This window comes from Bufo bufo, chromosome 11 (genome assembly GCF_905171765.1).
Source record: "Bufo bufo chromosome 11, aBufBuf1.1, whole genome shotgun sequence".
NCBI classification, from domain to species: Eukaryota; Metazoa; Chordata; class Amphibia; order Anura; family Bufonidae; genus Bufo; species Bufo bufo.
Genome location: NC_053399.1, coordinates 26814751 through 26834008, shown reverse-complemented (window position 1 = coordinate 26834008; position 19258 = coordinate 26814751). Strand labels below are relative to the sequence as shown.

General features: G+C 44.9%; 1 protein-coding gene across 1 annotated transcript in view; it reads left to right on the top strand.

The window, feature by feature from the left end:
- BRF1 (BRF1 RNA polymerase III transcription initiation factor subunit) overlaps positions 1-19258 on the top strand; it is a 261025-nt gene that overhangs the window by 194354 nt on the left and 47413 nt on the right. The window contains exons 12-15 of the mRNA XM_040412738.1: positions 3568-3632; positions 5741-5822; positions 5937-5992; positions 14763-15007. Coding sequence (XP_040268672.1) covers positions 3568-3632; positions 5741-5822; positions 5937-5992; positions 14763-15007 — 448 coding nt within the window. The remainder of the gene's footprint in view (positions 1-3567; positions 3633-5740; positions 5823-5936; positions 5993-14762; positions 15008-19258) is intronic.

The following is a 19258-nucleotide window of genomic DNA, read 5'->3' as shown; positions in this document are numbered from 1 at the left end:
CTCTGCAACTGCTGCTCCCACTGCACTGCTTAGCCCTGTCAATCAAAGGGGTAGTCATGCTGGTAAAAATATTTTTTAAAAAGGGTCCGCTTAAAAAACACAAAAAAGTCATACCTCACTGACCCTTTCCACCACTATTCTGATGCTTTCTGGGTTTCTACTTCCTGTTCCCTCTCGACACACAGGAAATGACCTGTCAGCCAATCACTGGCTGAGGTGGGCCACCACTGCAGCCAGTGATTGGCCGAGTGGTCACTTCCTCTGTGTTGAGAAGGACCAGTGGGGACCTGACAAGCTTCACAACAGGAGAGGCAAAGGATCGGTGAATATCACTGTTTTGGTTTTTCAATGTCATTCTGACCCTTTAAAAGAAAAACATTGCAGCCGGACAACCTTTTTAATGGCTGTAAGCGCCAAGTTATTTTCGTGGACAAAGAAGGATCTGATAAATTTTTTAAGTAGCAATAAATTAATATGATGTTTTTCCTCATGAGAATAGTCTGTGGTGAGACAAGTGATATCATCTCATGCGTTGTGATCTCATCGTCCTCATCACAGAGAACATCTGTTATTTCTGCCATTGCTGGAAATGTCTGAGGTCTGTAAATAATTCATGTGCTCTCTATTCTCTGGCCAGAAAGCTGGAAGTAGCAACAAATTAATTAGTCGGAAGTACTTCTAGTAATAGCTGGCCAGACCGAAAGCTTCATGATCCACTCTTAATTACCGTGTTTTTGAAGGTTGCATCCAGTGGTTCTGCAGGAGCCATGGTATAGAAAGCAGAGATATTTCATTCTGCTGTAGAAGATTTGCCTTTTGCAAATACAGAAAAATGATATAAATTATACAACTTGTCTAAAATCTGATTTTGATTTCCATTCTCTTTTAAATTATGTTTGATTTCTTCGTCTCCGTATAAATGGGCGGTGGAAATAAAAAGGGGAATTTAACAGCAGCCTGTAATCAGATGAGTAAAGCGCTGTTCATACTAGCATTGTAGGTCCTATTTATAGGCGACAACACCCTTCCAGATTTGTAATATTAGGCTGGGTTCACACGGGCGTTGCGGGAAAAGATGCGGGTGCGTTTTGCAAATGCGTGCGAAAAATCGGCATGTTTGATACCCAGACCCGAACCCGGACTTCTTCACAGCCCTATTTTACTAAGTATTCTGTATTATGAATGCTATTATTTTCCCTTATAACCATGTTATAAGGGAAAATAATAATGATCTGGTCCCCATCCCAATCATCTCCTAGCAACCATGCGTGAAAATCGCACAGCATCCGCACTTGCTTGCGGTTGCTTGCGATTTTCACGCAGCCGCATTCAGTGCTATGGGGCCTGCGTTGCGTGAAAAACGCACAATATAGAGCATGCTGCGATTTTCACACAATGCACAAGTGATGCGTGAAAATCACCGCTCATGTGCACAGCCCTAGAGAAATGAATGGGTCCGGATTCAGTGCGGGTGCATTGCATTGCACCCGCGCGGAAATCTCGCCCGTGTGAAAGAGGCCTTACTGATACAACAGCAACAGCAGATCCCATTGACTTAGTGTCACGGCATAGTGTGGTAAATACACTCCACACTTAACACAGAAGGGAAGGGAAAAGGTATTAGGCCTGGAACCTAGGGAAAGGGAAATGGTCACACCTAGTGAGTCTCTAGCCGAGCCCTGACTGCTGTCAGTATGAACAGACCTTGACGGTAGGAATGTTCATACGCAGGAACTTAATCCCAGCCTCACCCTAACAGGGCCCTGCAGATACTGTCAGGACACCGATGGTCTATTCCTCCACCACATGAAGGAATAGGAGACCCCCTCAGGACTAATATTAGGAGGTAGGGGAAAACAACAAAGATACACTTAAAGGGAACCTGTCATGTGGATATTTGATTATAATCTAACTAATTATATACAATCATTAACTACTAAAAAATACCTTAGATCTATTCACTTACTGGTGTGACAGATGGTTACCTCATAATATACACACAAAGATGCCACATGCTAATGAGCTGATTTGAGTCCAGCGTGACGTCAATAAGTCCAGCGTTTTTTTAAATTCATAGCTATAGCCACTCCTCTGCCCACCTGCTGCTGATTCATATGGAAAAAAAAACTGTCAATCAGCAGCAGGTGGGCGGGGAGAGTCAGGAGCTCATGAATATTCAGGTTTCATCATTATGAGCTGGAGCTTTTCAATACAAGATGTTGGCAGATTGACTGGGTCAATTAAAGAAAGTGACCCAGCATTTTGCTAAGAGAATCAGTCACTTATTTATGTTGCCCTTAGTTAGGACACCATAAAACTGGTGACAGGTTCCCTTTAACTTGCGGACGAGCAGGAACTCAGAACCAACACCAGGACTTCTACAAACAAGGAGCTATCAACCGCATAGCATGATGGGTGAGGCAAGACTAAATAGAGGAGAAGGAATGACCACTTAAGTTACACCTGATACAAGAGGTGTGGTCATCCCCAGCAACAACACAGAAAGGTCAAACCAAAGAGACTGTCAATCACGTGCAGCCAGTCTCCTCGATTTTCTAGTCCCTGTCACAGGCGGGACTGTGACACTTAGGGAACATTTACACGACCGTTACAAACAGCCATGGGGTGCGGAGTTTTTTTTGTTTTGTTTTTTAAAGCCATTACATGGCTGTTTTCAGAACTGTTGCAATCTATGGGGCCATTTTTTTAATGGCCAGTGAAAAGCCGAAGTAAAAAAAAAATAGGGCTTGTCCTATTTTTGGGCCATTTTGGCAGCCAAATGGAGCCATTGAAATCATTGGGCCCGTTTTTAATGCACCCGTCTAATGGCCCTAAAAAGGGGGTATACTGGAGGAAAAAACAGCTCACCTCACCACAGTCAAGCTGGAAACACTTGCTATGCATTGGAGGCAGCAGGACCTGACGCTCCCAGCATCATGACATCACATGATCATGCTGGGAGCATCAGGTCCTGCTCCCTCTAGTTCAGAGCAAATGTTGCTGGTGTGCCTCTGGTTAGGTATTTCTTTTTTTTTTTATGTATACAGGGGGCACTAATGAGGGGCTTATCTATACTGGGAGCACAACCATCTATCTATACTGGGCACTATGGGGGCTGTGGGGGGTCATTATTTATACTTTGTAGAACTATGGGGTGTAGAGTACTGCAGGGGTTGTAAAAAAAAAAAGCCAATTAAATTTATTTTTTAACAGACGCAAAACTGAAGTTAAAAAAAACCCGGATAGCCGGACATAAAATGGATGCATCCATTGATACAGTGGCACTATCCGGATATGCCGGATCCTCAGAACACCGGGAGACTGTCCTCTGCCGGAACAGCCTGCCAGATAGCTGTGCCACAAGTGTGAAGTTAGCATTGGAGAGGTTTTAACCTTCTATCCTTAGTGGTTCCTGGAGGTCCCTCCCCCGAGGTTCAGAATTAATATGCAGAGTAATATATCATTATAATGTAGCAGCATTTCTTTCATATTTTTTTCTCTGTTACTAAAGTCGATGCTTTCAAATAACAGAAATAGCATTTCACTGAAGTACTGCTTACATTTCAGCAGGTGACAGTATGGAAGATGGAGAGCTGGACCTTAATGGGATTGACGACAATGAAATAGACAGGGTGAGACCCGATTTCTCCTTTTATGTCAGGCGATATAAATGTGTTTAATCTAGTCTGTTTTCCGGTGTCTATTATTGCTCAGTTTGTTGCGTTGAGAAATAAATGGACTTATTAGCAACTGCACTGCTGAGAGCTCTCCGAGTGATCTATGGAATGAATATTACATTATTAGTGAGCAGTAAATAAGGAGATGGCTCCAGACAGTAATATCAGCTGACAGCATGCACATTGCCCACCAGTCTGATACGTATATATAAGGGTCCCGATACCAAACCATGCCTCATCCAGGTGAACCAGTGACATTGTGAAAGTACAATATGGGCATGTACTACTCCAGGACTTCAATATGTCTATGGGCAAGCAAGTTGTATGCTGTACAGCAGGATGGATACGCATGTTTCACCATGAAGATTTCCAAACCAGTAAATAATTGCATCTGGGGCCTACTGCCTCCGGAGCCTCAACTGTTTGCATTGGAAAGGGGGGAGGGAATCACTAAATGGAGGCTCATTTTCCCAATAGATGTTCTGCAGGGAAAACCAATCATGGCAGTGGTGACCATTTGAATGACTGGACCTCCATGCTTTCAAGGCAGGTTCTTGGAGTTCATCATTGCCAAAAGCTGCAATGGGCATGACTATTGCTTGAAGTAAATAGGCACTGTGGGCTTCAACAGGTTTTCCAGGAGTACATTGATGGCCTCTATACTGATTAGTGGGGGTCTGACTCCCTGCACCCCTGCTGATAAGCTGTTTGAAAGCTTGCACAGCGCCATACATTCTATAGGGGCTGTGCTTGGTATTGCAGCCCCGACCCATTGAATGAATAGAACGGAGTTGCAGATAGGCTGCGTGACCAATGTACAGGTCCCAGAAGTCAGACCCCCATCGATCTGATATTGATGACTTATCCCGAGGTTAGGTCATCAATATTCTTCTCACAGAAAATCCCTTTAAGCAGAGGTTCCCTAGCAGTCTAGAGGACCTCTCTGCTCTCTTGATGTGTGTATTGGTAAATACTTGTATTCCCCATAAATTAACAATTTTCTGTTATGTCTCCTGGAAATGTATGTATAAATTGACAACTAGACATTACCATATTCCTTGTTAATAGGGTATGTCACTACACAGTCTGAGCTTCCAGGTCTTTCCTAAATAATTGTGCTCTAGTAGGGCAAATGGAGTAACACTTGCCCTGGTCTCTTGTCATGACCATTAGTGAGGCATTGACTTTTCACCTCTGACCAGCTATTCTTATTAGGGTTGCACCAGGTATCGAATTATCTTTTTGTACATGGATCAATTCGATACCGGGACTTGCCTTTTACAATGCCTCCCTCCCCACTGTGCCTCTGCCACCAATAGGAGGGGCTGTGGCCACTGAGCCACCAATGAACGAACGTTTAATACAAATCCAGGTTGCGGGTGCCGCACCTGAGGGGTTAACTGAAGCTCCTTATCATGGAGGTCGGGTGCTGGGTATGTGATTCTGCCGCCGGCACCTTCCACCTGTATTTGTATTAAAAGGTTAGTTATCTTCATTGGTGGCGTAGTCCCCCTCACCCCAGTATTAAAAATATTGGTGGCGGCAGGTTAAAAAAAAAACAACACAGAAATATTTAAGTTGAAATCGCCCCCTTTCCCAATTTTACATCTAAAATATATAAACAATAAATAAATAAACATATTATAGATCGCCACGTCCGAAAAGTCCAAACTATTAAACTATAAAAATATATCTCCTATGCGGTGAACGCCGTAACAGAAAAAAAAAAATGCGATTTGCCATTTTTTGGTCACCTTGTCCCCCCGAAAAATGATAGGATCGATTATGGGCTGGACATTCCATAAAATGCAGAATGCTCGCGGCTTTTTTGTTTTATTATTTTCGTGTTGTATCTAATGGTATTGTGTATCGCAATACTTTTTTATGGTATCGAAAATTTTCGTATCATGACAACCCTAATTCCTACTAAGCTGATTGACCAGGATGCTACATTCTTCCACCCTAAGGCTGATCTAATATGTATTACCCATTGACTTGGCATGTTCTGATGGTCACTCCACAGTTTCGGGCTCACCCTGGCTTTTCCCCTCTTCTCCCCTCAGTATATTCTGAATGAGAAAGAAGCGGAAATAAAGAAAGAGCTGTGGATGAGAGAAAACGCTGACTACCTGCGGGAACAAAAGGGTAAGCTCCGCGATTTCCCATTCGCACTTTGACATCTCGATGTGTCAGTGAAAGTGACAGGATGCAGAGAACATCATTCATGTTTTGTTAACATCTTGCTTCTACGACTTTCAGAAAAGGAAGAGAGAATTGCAAAAGAAAAGGAGCTGGGTATTTATAAGGAACAGAAGGTACGCGCCAGTGATTATAAGAACACAGGATGGTGTAGGATTGACTTGCTCTTCCCCTCTCAGTCTACGAGCTGCTCTTTGCTCACTGGTATTGATCTAGTCTGTGGAGGATATAATTATATAATTGTATTTTAAGCCAAATAATACAAAGCCCAGACTAAGACATGGCACACATGTACATACTCACTCCACAAGGCACATGTTGAAGAGGCTCATTCAGAACATCTATGAGCCTATCATTGTACAATGATTGTACAAAGGTCACTGTACAAACTGCATAAATGAATAGTACAGGTTAATATAAAAAAGTAATATATCTTATCAGAGAAAACCGCTTTCTTCCTCGCCCCTCGCAAACAAATGTTCTGTGCTGTATCTGTCTTGAAAGCCAAGACAGACTCTCAGCTCACTGAAGGATCAAATTACATGCTACCTGTGGGAGTCTATGGAGAGGGAAGAGGGAGGAAGAGCAGAGGGACACACACAGACATGCTGCCCATAGAAATCTATGGAGAGGGGATAATGGAGGAAGCGCAGAGAGACACACATGAACATGCTGCCCATAGAAGTCTATGGAGAGGGGAGGTGGAGTAAGTGCAGAGAGATGCACACGAAAATGCTGTCCATAGAAGTCTGTGGAGAAGGGATGATAGAGGAAGTGCAGAGAGATACATACACACACACACGGCCCATAGACATCTATGGAGAGGGAATGATGGAGTAAGTGTAGAGAGATTCACACAAACATGCTGCCCATAGAAGTCTATGGAGAGAGGAGGAGGGAGGAAGCACACAGAGACACACATGAACATGCTGCCCATAGAAGTCTATGGAGAGGGGAGGTGGAGGAAGTGCAGAGAGACACACACATGAACATGCTGTCCATATAAGTCTGTGGAGAAGGGATAATAGAGGATGTCAGAGAGACACACACACATGCGTCCCATAGATGTCTATGGAGATATGTTTTGTATAGTATTACCAGAATGGTGGTGCCCTCCACATCGCTGGTGTGATGACGTAACGGGCACTTTTCCCGTGGCTTCTGGACTTCAGTCTACGTTTTCAACAAATGTGTCGTGCTGCCGTGTCAAATTCATCCGCTTCAAAGCCATAAGCCCCCCAGAACTTCCCTTTTTTGAAAACGGCTTAGTTTCTTCACTTGGCTTTGAAGATCATGAATTGGAATGACTGACCTAAAGGACATAGAGACTTCAAAGAGAGACGACGTCATGATTCATAGAAGGGAACAGAAGCAATGATGGAAACTAGCTGGACTTCAGACCCTTGGACATGACACAACTTCTTATTTTTTATTGCTTTTTTTTTCCAGGCCATATAATATATTGCTCAATGGATCCTACTCTCCATTACTCTCGATTACTACGACTGTAAATAATTTATAGTTTAGGATTTTGCTTCCTCCATAACTGTAAAGGAGTCCTGATAACCCTGTGATCAGGGGCGTAGCTATAGGAACTGGGATTTTAACAGCTGCGGACAAGAATAGGACATGCTCTATTTTTTTCCGGAGCCATTGACCGGAAATGCGGATGCGGACAGCACACTGTACGCTGTTCGCATCTTTTCCGTCCCTATTGAAAATGAATGGGTCCGTACCCGTTCCGCATAATTGTGGAACGGATCCGGACCCATTCTACGGACGTGTGAATGAACCCTTAAAGGGTAACCACGCCCCCATCCCTGCCCCTTCGCTGTGACTGACGGCGCTTATGCAGAGAGTTCGGCAAAGCCAGCCGAACACCCGACTGTCAGTCACAGCGAAGGGTTAGGGAAGGGGGGGCGGTTACCGTGACTTGTAGCAAAGAGGCCGCTGCCTCCTTGATTTCAAGCATGTGTGGAGAAGCGCGCCGGGCAGGGGATAAAAGAAAGTTTTCAGTACTTTTGCTGCATCTGCCTTCAGGAAGAAAGGCATCATCAGAAACACGCTGCTGGCTACACGCAGGTACTGCTGGCGGCTTGGGATGGTTTTGGGAGGTGATAGGTTCCCTTTAATGGGTGAGCTGAAATTATTTGTATATATTTTTATGAGTGTTTCAAATAATCAACTTTGCATATAGTCTTAAAGGGGTTGTCTGAGATAATTAAAAAATGTCGGACAAGCCCACCAATAGCCTAAAAATGTAATAATAACCCCTTTCTCCAGCACTATTCTCTGCGGCACTGGTCTAGTCCTACTACTGCTGAGGACAGTGAATGGCTGCAGGGGTCACATTAAAAATCTCCTTTTGTTCCATGTCTTAGGCTCCATTCACACGTCCGCAAATGGGTCCGCATCCGTTCCGCAATTTTGTGGAACGGGTGCGGACCCATTCATTTTCTATGGGGACGGAATGGATGCGGACAGCACACAGTGTGCTGTCAGCATCCGCATTTGCGGAGCGCAGCCCCGATCTTCAGGTCCGCAGCTCCGCAAAAGATAGAACATGTCCTATTCTTGTCCGCAGCTTGCGGACAAGAATAGGCATTTCTATAGGGGTGCCGGGCGGGTGTGTGGCGGATCCGCAACACACCACGGACGTGTGAATGGAGCCTTACACTGTTACGCCTAGGAGAAGATGTAGTCAGAGAGCCAAAGAACACAAAAGATAAGACACTCACTGCCCCTTCCGACTCTGCACTAGGTATAACATGGTGTATCAGAGTTTCCTGCACTGTTCCTTCAAGACTCACAAACTTGCTTCATTTTTCATTTTAAATGTACTGTTGCTTGTGAAAGTGGACCGTCCCTCTAAGCAGATGACTGATATTTATCCTGAATGACTAAGGGCATTGATATGATTTCCTACCAAAGCTTATGGATTGTGTCATTCAGGAAATTGTTCCTCATCCAAATTCTCGTCCAGAGGAAGACCCCAAACTCCTTGGAATGCAGGACTTGCATCTTTTGGCTTTGCTAAATAGCCTTTCTAAAAATTTTTAGAAAGCAGTGGTACTTGTACCACCCCCCCATTTTGCTTAGTGGGCATCTGTCAGCAGATTTGCACCTATGACACTGGCTGACCTGTTACATGTGCACTTGGCAGCTGAAGGCATCTGTGTTTGTCCCATGTTTATATGTGCCCGCATTACCGAGAAAAATGAAGTTTAATATATGCAAATGAGCCTCTAGGAGCAACGGGGGCGTTACCATTACACTTGGAGGCTCTGCTCTCTCTGCAACTGATGCGCCCTCTGTCATTGATTGACAAGGACAGGTGTGATCACATTTACACTGCCTGTTGCTGTTAATCAAAGTTCAGGGGATGCGGCAGTTGCAGAGAGAGCAGAGCCTCTAGGTGTAATGGTAACGCCCCCGTTGCTCCTAGAAGCTCATTTGCATATAATAAAACATCATTTTTCTCAGCAATGCAGGCACATATGAACATGGGACCAACACAGACGTCTTCAGCTGCCAAGTGCACATGTAACAGGTCAGCCAGTGTCATAGGTACAAATCTGCTGACAGGTGCCCTTTAACCCCTTAACGCATAATCACGTACTTGTATGGCATTATGCACCCACATTTGTATGGAGCGGACTGCAATGATGGGGGACGGTGATTGCACAGCATTCCCGTCATTTAACCCCTCAGATGCCGCATTTAATGCTGATTGTGGCATCTGTGAGGCAAGGCAGAGGGATGTGGATCCCTCGCTAACGACTCGCAAACAATTTGATCGTCTATAGTCATCGCTACAGAATCTTGAGGTGTAATACAGGCTTTTACTAGTGTATGCCAGGCACATTTGCCATTCGGGAGTCTGGGAGAGTTGGGTGGGAGCTTTAAGGGATGTAAAATATGTAGATATATTATATATATGCAGCCAGATTTGCCACTAATCACACATCAGAGGCAGAATTTACCGGACCCCACAGTCTGTACTGAGTAGACGTGGACGAGTACATTTACCCAATACACTGCAGTAAGCTGCTGTAAACAGCACGGAGAGAATTTATTTTCTTCCTCCAGCCATTTGTATATTTGTATATTCAGCTCTGGCCTGTATTCTTCGTCTGCGCTCTTTCCTGTACAGCTCAATTAAAGCACTTCATTCTGGATGCTAACGGCCTTGGCCTCAGATTAATTTTGCGGGGCTGAAATAATTCTAGTAAACCAGTGCAGAGGATAAATAACATTTGTGATTGTAAGTCCAAAGCTGCAAGATGGGCGTCCGGAGAAGTGCTTATTATTCCCTTCTCTGCCAGATAAGCCGGATGTCTAGACACTTTGAGATCACCAGTTAATGCAGCCATAACTAAACCTGGAACTAGTGTGTTTGCTGAGCCTTCTTGTGATGCACTGCCAGGTACAAGATATCACAGCGAGCCGCATGACTAACTCATCTCGGCTATATATCACAATGTGTCATGGGCTGCTAATGACAAAGTCTGCTCTGCTGCATCTGCATACGACAACAGTATACATTCTAAAAAAAAAAAAAAAGTTTAATGTTCCCAATTTCTAAGTAGGTTTGACATTCAGTGGTCTGGGTGTCAGAGCTGTCATTTCAGCCATATTGGTTGTCGCTAAGCTTTCCCAGAAATAGATAACAAGCTGAATAGAATGTTTTTCAGTTTCCTGGTAATTACCTTGGTTATTTATGGGGCATTCCACCTTCATACGAGGCACAGCAAATCCGCAGATATTAGGAAACAGTTTGTGACATGGCTCACCAATTCAGTTACATTACAGTAAAATATTGCATGCTGCACTGCTGTATGTTGTATGTCGCCTCATCTTTTCACCCAGTGACATTTTTAATCTATCTGATCCCGGGGGTTTGTTCGTGACATTTTCAGCTGCTCCGAAGGTGTTTGTGATGGTTATAAAATGTGACATTTCTCTTGGAATCCAATTGAAACTTAATGTCAGCAAAGAACCAGTGTCAAGTCAATACATTGCTTCTGTCCTATGGAAGGTGATATTCTCTTTGCAACATGTTGATCTATTGGCATTCCATGTCTGAAGAACCAGTCTTAAAGGGGTGGTCCAAGTGTTTAATACTAATGACCCGTACTCCGCATCTAATTAGTGGGGGATGAACCTTTCTGCTGCCTGAGATGGAAATTGAAATAGCGCCAACCTCCCCCCCCCCCCCCCCCCGTGCAAACCTAACTTCTCTTCCCAGCCCATCATCCAGCATCTACTCCGGCCCATCCCCTAATATTTCATCATGACGGCATCAAGTGGGCACAGGCAAGAGGGTGAGAGGCAGCGGAGCTCAGCTGGAGCTTAGTAGTGCTGCTCCTCTCTCCAATAGAGCGGTGCACTGTGCAGAACGTCCTGAGCTTGAGGAAGTGACTGACACAGCGAGTGCGCAGCAGTACTGTGCTTGCTGTGAACCAGACAAAAGAACTGGGCATATAGTGCATGGTGCCAGCTGTCCGCCAGGACGTGCCGCTCCAGTCCTCAGCAGTGCCAGTGTACGCGACACCTCCAGGGGGAGGCAGGTCTTTCACCAGCGCATAGGGTAATGCGCTCTCACTGTACTCTTTCAGATCGCTTTCCTCTATACAGTGCTGCCTGAGGCATACCCAAACACAAATTACATGCTTTCTTCCACCTTTCTGTACCAGATCAGAACTTTCTCCCAGAGAACATAGGTGTTTCTAGAAAGTTCTAGTTTTAGTGGATGTGTGTAAATGGCAGCACTGGTCGTCTGAAGGCCCAACTGTGGCATAGGGCAGGGGGTGAGTTGCCTCATTGCCTCAGAAAGTGGTTGTTTTTTTTTCCCCACATTGAAAATATTACACTTATAATGTAAGAGAAGTTTGTAAACGTTTCTTAGGTCCATTGCCAGTCACTCCCATCATTTTCACATGTACCCCACAGACACTCGCAGTACTTTACAGTCCTATTTTTCAGGCCCTGCGCCCTCTCTCATATTGCTTGGCCGTCTGCCGTGGATTTATCACAATTTATCAGGGCTGCCATATGCAGAACATGTTAAATTGGCTAATATGTCAAAGCCATCTGTAGCATAAATTACTGCAGTCACAGGGCAAATGTGATTGATCTGCTGGTCCAGGCTCATGCCAAGCGCTGAAGCAGCTGTGGTCCAGGGCTCTTTATTAGTATCTGGTGTCGGGGAATCCGATTTGACCCGTTATCACTGTATAATGGTACAAATAACGGAGCACTGGCACCTGTCATGTGTCATCCTAGAAGTACAAGATCCTGCATCTAATATATGGTCATCATCTAGGGCACTGATGGCGAACCTTTTACAGACTGAGTGCCCAAACTGCAACCCAAAACCCATTATTTATCGCAAAGTGCCAACACGGCAATTTAACCTAAATACTACAGTCCAATATAGTGTATCTTCCATGTACTTTTTCATTTAGCTATAATAGCTGCCTACATTCAGTGTCCTGCCCGTGCTGTTCATAGAGTGCCCTGCGCTGATGAATGGCAGGAAAAGTCTAAGGCATATTGGTACACCATAGACTTTTTCCAGGGTGCGAGTGCCCACAGATGGGTCTCTGAGTGCCGCCTCTGGCACCCGTGCCATAGGTTCGCCACCACTGATCTAGGGTCTGTTCACATTCGTGCCTTCGTTCTTATCTATGACAGTTATGGCACCCAGGGGAGCACTGGGAATATAAAGTGGCCCCATGTTATAGACGGGGCAAACAAAAGTAGGCGGGGGCCAGCAATACCATATTGCGGTACAAAATACTACCCCAGCAGAACCAAATGCCACAGTGCATCACAACATAATGCCCCCCAGTGGTGGCCAGCACCAGCTGCCTCATCCTATCCTATTCCAGTTGCCTCAGGATGACAATACAGTTAAATTCAGGAGGGAAGCGTCAGATCATTACTTCCCTGGCTGGCAGCTGTGAATACGGCTCAGGCTGCCCCATGGGCATCGGTCCACTGAGAAGTTTCCCTGTAGGGTCTATGGCCAGTCTGCCCCTGATGGCACTGCTAATTGCTGGGCTGCACCTATACTTCAAATGGCAAGTACATGTACAGCCTGGCTATTAGCAGTAATCTGCATGTATATTCAGTGTGTATGGACACCCTTATGCCGGATGCATTTAGCATGGATCCCATTGAAGATCCCTTTACTTTTGATAGCAGGAGTAGTGCTGCAGACTGTGTGGTTCTTGCTGTCAGAAATGCCAGAATCCCCGACAGATGGAAAATTACAAGTGTGAACGTGCGCTAACTCATACCACTTAGCCAGACTTATTATATTATTGTTGTACTGTGTGTGTGAATATTGATCAGGATTTGTGAGATGTTTCGTAAGGAGCTCATTGTGATCCTGAGACCCAGGCTGTGACCTTCCATTTGGCTGGATTTGATCACATGAGGTCAGTGATGTGTTTCCAGAAAGGAATATAAATAATAAGGTATTATGAATATGATGTAGTGGGGAAAGATATCACACTTATACCCTATAGTGGGGGCAGATATCACACTTGTACCCCATAATGGCGGCAGATATCACACTTGTACCCGATAGTGGGGGCAAATATCACACTTGTAACCTATAGTGGAGGCAGATATCACACTTGTAACCTATAGTGGGGGCAGATATAGCACTTGTACCCTATAGTGGGGGCAGATATAGCACTTGTACCCTATAGTGGGGGCAGATATCACACTTATACACTATAGTGGGGAAGGATATCACACTTGTACCCGATAGTGGCGGCAGATATCACACTTATACCCTATAGTGGGGAAAGATATCACACTTATACCCTATAGTGGGGGCAGATATCACACTTGTACCCCATAGTGGCGGCAGATATCACACTTGTACCCTATTATGGCGGCAGATATCACACTTCTAACCTATAGTGGGGGCAGATATCACACTTGTAACCTATAGTGGGGGCAGATATCACACTTGTAACCTATAGTGGGGGCAGATATCACACTTGTAACCTATAGTGGGGGCAGATATAGCACTTGTACCCTAAAGTCGGGGCAGATATCGCACTTCTACCCTATTGTAGGGGGTCAGATATCGCACTTGTATCCTATAGTGAGGGCAGATATTGCACTTGTACCCGATAGTGGCGGCAGATATCACACTTATACCCTATAGTGGGGGCAGATATCACACTTATACCCTATAGTGGGGGCAGATATCACACTTGTACCCCATAGTGGCGGCAGATATCACACTTGTACCCTATTATGGCGGCAGATATCACACTTCTAACCTATAGTGGGGGCAGATATCACACTTGTAACCTATAGTGGGGGCAGATATCACACTTGTAACCTATAGTGGGGGCAGATATAGCACTTGTACCCTAAAGTCGGGGCAGATATCGCACTTCTACCCTATTGTAGGGGGTCAGATATCGCACTTGTATCCTATAGTGAGGGCAGATATTGCACTTATACACTATATTAGGGGCAGATATCACACTTGTACCCTATAGTGGGGGCAGATATCGCACTTGTCCTCTATAGTGGGGACAGATATCACATTTGCACCCCATAGTGGCGGCAGATATCACACTCATACCCTATAGTGGGGGCAGATATCACACTTATACCCTATAGTGGGGGCAGATATCACACTTATACCCTATAGTGGGGGCAGATATCACACTTATACCCTATGGTCTAGGATGCTAAGAGTAGCGAACAGCGAAGGACTCTAAGAAAAGGCAACAAACGCGATCATATGCTATTCATGCATCTTCCATAGACCTAATCGGCCCTGTAATATATGCATCATTAACCATATTGTGTATATATAGAATCATTTATTTTTTATTTATTTTTTTGTAGCCAAAAAGGTCTTCCAAACGCCGAGCCCCCATTCAAGCGAGCACAGCTGGAGAAGCCATTGAGAAGATGCTGGAGCAGAAGAAAATCTCCAGTAAAATTAACTACGATGTTCTGAGGGATCTCAACAGCAAGGGTGGCAGTACCCCAAAACACGACGAGGAGGCCATCACTGAGAGCAAATTGGCATATAGGAAAACCGCCGTTAACAGGAGCCTGACCAGTACCATCAGCGGCACAAACAAAAGGTATTTCTGCTCAATGCCAGTGATTGATGGGTAGATCTATACCATCCATCTTCACTTTCTCTTGGGTTTTTGATATTTCTTATATCGGGGGGGGGGGGGGGATTGAAGTTGTGTTACATCTGAGTTGACGAAGCCTGCACACATGTGTCTTCTGTCACGTGGAAGCACCTTATCCCCCCGCATTCTCTTTCTCTTCTGATCTGCTTGCCTTCCACTTCATTGATATGACACATAACATGCTGCAGCTTTATCATGCTGAACTGCATGAAAGAGCGATCCTTCCTACTGGAAATGACAGGCAGAGATGTGTAGTGATGTAGAAATGCCCCCGCTCCGAGATGATGGGCTGTGGAGTCACATTGTAGAAGGCCGGAGACTGCACTGTGCAGGTAGGTAGAAGATTGCTGAGAACTATTGAATTATAATTACACATCGCTGATACCTCACGTAGTGTCAATGCCGGGGACGTTTCCTCCTGTGCATGGCACAATCCCTGGCCTCAGTCTGTTGGAGGACACCACTGCACCCGTAGTGTACCCATGACTCTGCAAGAGCCCTTCTCGTCTGTTACTCCAACGGATCCCTAGATTGACCCTCTAATGAGTTCTACTTTGTAGATTGGGATTTACTAAAACTTGCTGTTTCAGTATAACAGATGTGCAACTATCTTTGTATCTACAGTACATATGAACACATGATCCCCCAATATCATGTATGTTCATCAAGTATTTTTTCGAGGGGGAGGGTTAGGAGTAAATAGTTGTCAGACACCTCCAACTCTGCTCATTAAGGATGAAAATATCGGTTGGTAAAAGTCCAACATGGCCGACTTCATATCTACGGTACTCCCTTCAATCTGCCCACTAGTTCTTATGAACTTACATTCAGTTGGTGGAGTTTTCCTTTAATCTAAATACAAGTACGCGCTTTGTTTCTCTTAGAAGGTAGCATCACGCGTGGGTTTGGGCGGAGATGAGGAGCTTATATAAAGCATACAATTTGTTTTTGTATTATGCTACGAGGCCAGGCTGGAAAGGGTTAATAAATTCCGGGCATCGCTAATTTCATCATCTGCCTTAAAAATGGAGTCCCACATGAGAGAAGGCCTACTTGATATTTCCTTTTATCTAGCTGTCAGACTTGTCTTGTCCGTTTCAGATCTATCACCGCGCTGAGGGAAATGAAATCCCTCTGGAGTGCTGCAGACTGCCTGAGCCTCTGCTGTGTTTTCCTACAGGCAGTGGGGGTCATAGAAAGTTAATGTGATTTATCATAAAAGTGTATTGCAGGCAGCAAAGCATCGGGGGGGCTGGCAGTGCAGTCAGGAGACGGCGGCGCGTTACTGGAGGATTTACTGAGAATTCTCACATCCTAAAAGGATTCCTTCTCTTTTTTTTTTTTCCTACTTGGCCATTGTCAAGTTTTATAAAGTTAATTGCACTTTTTTTCATTGGAGCTAAGATTAGTGTCCCACCGCCTCTATACAAATGCGCCCACCTGACGCTGCCGTACACTGGGGCCCACCTGACGCTGCCGTACACTGGGGCCCACCTGACGCTGCCGTACACTGGGGCCCACCTGACGCTGCCGTACACTGGGGCCCACCTGACGCTGCCGTACACTGGGGCCCACCTGACGCTGCCGTACACTGGGGCCCCATAGGAAGCACAGCAGGCTGTAGAACAAAAATGAAAAAAGATAGATAAATAGAACCAATTGGAGAAATAAATTAAACTAAATAAATTAGTGTAAAAAAATATCTTTTTACAAAGGTGTCCATATCCTTTAAGCCCAAATAGAGTAAAATGAAATTGTAAAAAAAAAAAAATTGCTCCCGAGGGTGTACATCACCTTTAAGCTTAGTTTGTAATAGTGCATTAATTATCAGCTTGGCAGCTCTGTCCTTAAAAGACTTGGAGAGATCATCAGACAGCCATGATGTCAGGGAGCCCTTGTCTCTGAATTGTCGCCTTCACTCCAGTAATGTTGCCATGGTTGTCCCAGGAGGAGACCCATGACCCATCTCCTGGTGACTGTCAGTGTTGTCCAAGCCTTCATCATTTTGAGAAATAGGTTTGTTATTCGTTGCTGCATGGGGGTCACCTAACCCATTAATTTCCAAGGGGGAGGGGGAATATTATACTGTCTCCGGCCTCCAATTCATTGATTACTGTACAGTTAATTATACTTGCCTTGTGGTTCGCTATATGAGATGCAGAAATAAGTGGTACCCAGGCCCTGCCACATCATATCTCTAGCTCTCTGTCATGTATACCTTCTTCTACAGTCATAGACACCTTTTGTCATGACCGGCGTGCCGATCACATACGTGACGCAAGGGTAGGGAAAAGGGAAGGCCCTGTCCAAGGGAGAGGGAAAGGTGGTAACCCCTAACTCACCTTGAGGCTGGCACCTGACTGCCCTGACGTCCCTAGACAGGTTTCTCACCCGTACGCCGATCACGTGCCTAAACCCTGGCTTTCCCTAAGATGAGCCCTAAGTAGTGAATAGGGCGGTGGGGACACTAGTCCGCACCACTAACACTAAAGGAAAACACCAAGGAGAGGACAGACAATACAGACAAAACATATAATCCCAGGTGGGCGACAACAGCAGACAACAGAAGCCCAACAGGGATCCGGAGGGTAACGCTCTGGAACAACAACTAGGAAACTCAGCTACACAGCTCCAGTGGGTCAGTATAGAAGTCCAGGCAGGAAGCTCTATATCTGGCAACCAGAGAAGTGGGAGAGGGGAATATAAGGAGGTTGGGAGTGCTGGACAAGAAACAGCTGAGGAGAAGGAGCTACGGATCCCTGAGTGAGCCAAAAAGCGTTGCAAGGCAAACCCAGAAAGCTACCATTAAGAAACAGCACTATCCTTATACATAGAGCGCGCAGCCACCCGCTGCGACTTCCTGACCCCGGGTATAACGGAGTCAGGCGTGGCTCTTGACACCCTCGTGACACCTTTGGTTGCTTACCAGGATTGCATCCTCTGAACTCCTATAGATTTGCTGATCTGGTTGTCTTGCAGGCAGTAGCGATTTCTTGTATCAGGTTAGTGAAGTGCGATAACAAAAATTTCAAAAATCTAGTTTTTCAGCTTAAAGACTTAATGAAATCCGGCTCATGTGCAGCCCTCGGCAGGCATCCGTTGGTTCAGCTTGGCATTCTCTCTCGCTAAATACAGTAATGGAGATTGTGAATATGACATGTCTGTTCCAATCCTATCTAGATCTCTGACGATAAACATTTCTGTACTCAAGCCCCCGTGGTCAGAAAAGTGTGTTTCTCAGATTAATTTTTATAAAGCATGCCTCTGACTGAGTATCAGGAGGGGATTACGGTAATTGGATGTTTTTACTTGTCATCATCACTTGTACTGTTACGCTGCTAGAAAAAGCACGCTTCTCTAATCAAAGAGATCCGCTCTCCGGATCTTAAATAGATACTTATGTTCCCCATCTAATGGCACCCTTTCTCAGAATTTTGTATTGTGCTGCTCCTCTTTTATTCATTCTGGAAATCTATGAATAAATAGGTAGCTGAGTGTAAACTTTCTCCTTATCAGTAGCGGCTGTCCTTACACACTCTGACATTGTCAGACCTGACTTAACAGTCAGACTGTGTAAGGATATGCCACATTCGCATCCACTTTAAATTATTTATACATTTCTAGGAGGAAAAGCAAGATCGACAGAGACATGTCAGGAGAGTTGAAGGGGTCCTGTTCAGATAATGGGACCGCTTAAATAGAACCTGTCCCCAAAAAATGCAATCTGCGAGCATCAATATGTAAAGAAGATGGAGTAGAACAGATCCCTATCAGTATGCCTTTTAAGTGCGGGAGGAAACCCACCCAAACACGGGGAGAATATACAAACTCCAGGCAGATGTGGTCTCTGTTTGTGTTAGAATCTGGGACTCCAGTACTGCAAAGCACAAACGCTAACTACTGATCCACCATGCTCAGTGGGAAAAGAATCAGTAGTTCTTGTAATTTATAAATTTATTTCTTTGATTTTTCTGACTTCAGCTGTACACGGGGAAGTATTATCAGTGATTGGTAGCATTCTCTGTGTAAGTGTGTATACAGAGGTAGCTGTCAGTCACTGATAGCTGTACACAGGGAGGTTGTATCAGTGATTGATAGTATTCCTTGCCTGTGTAAGTGTGTATATAGACAACACCTACCCGTGTACAGCTATATCATTGAGTGGTAGCATTCTCTGTGTAAGTGTGTATACAG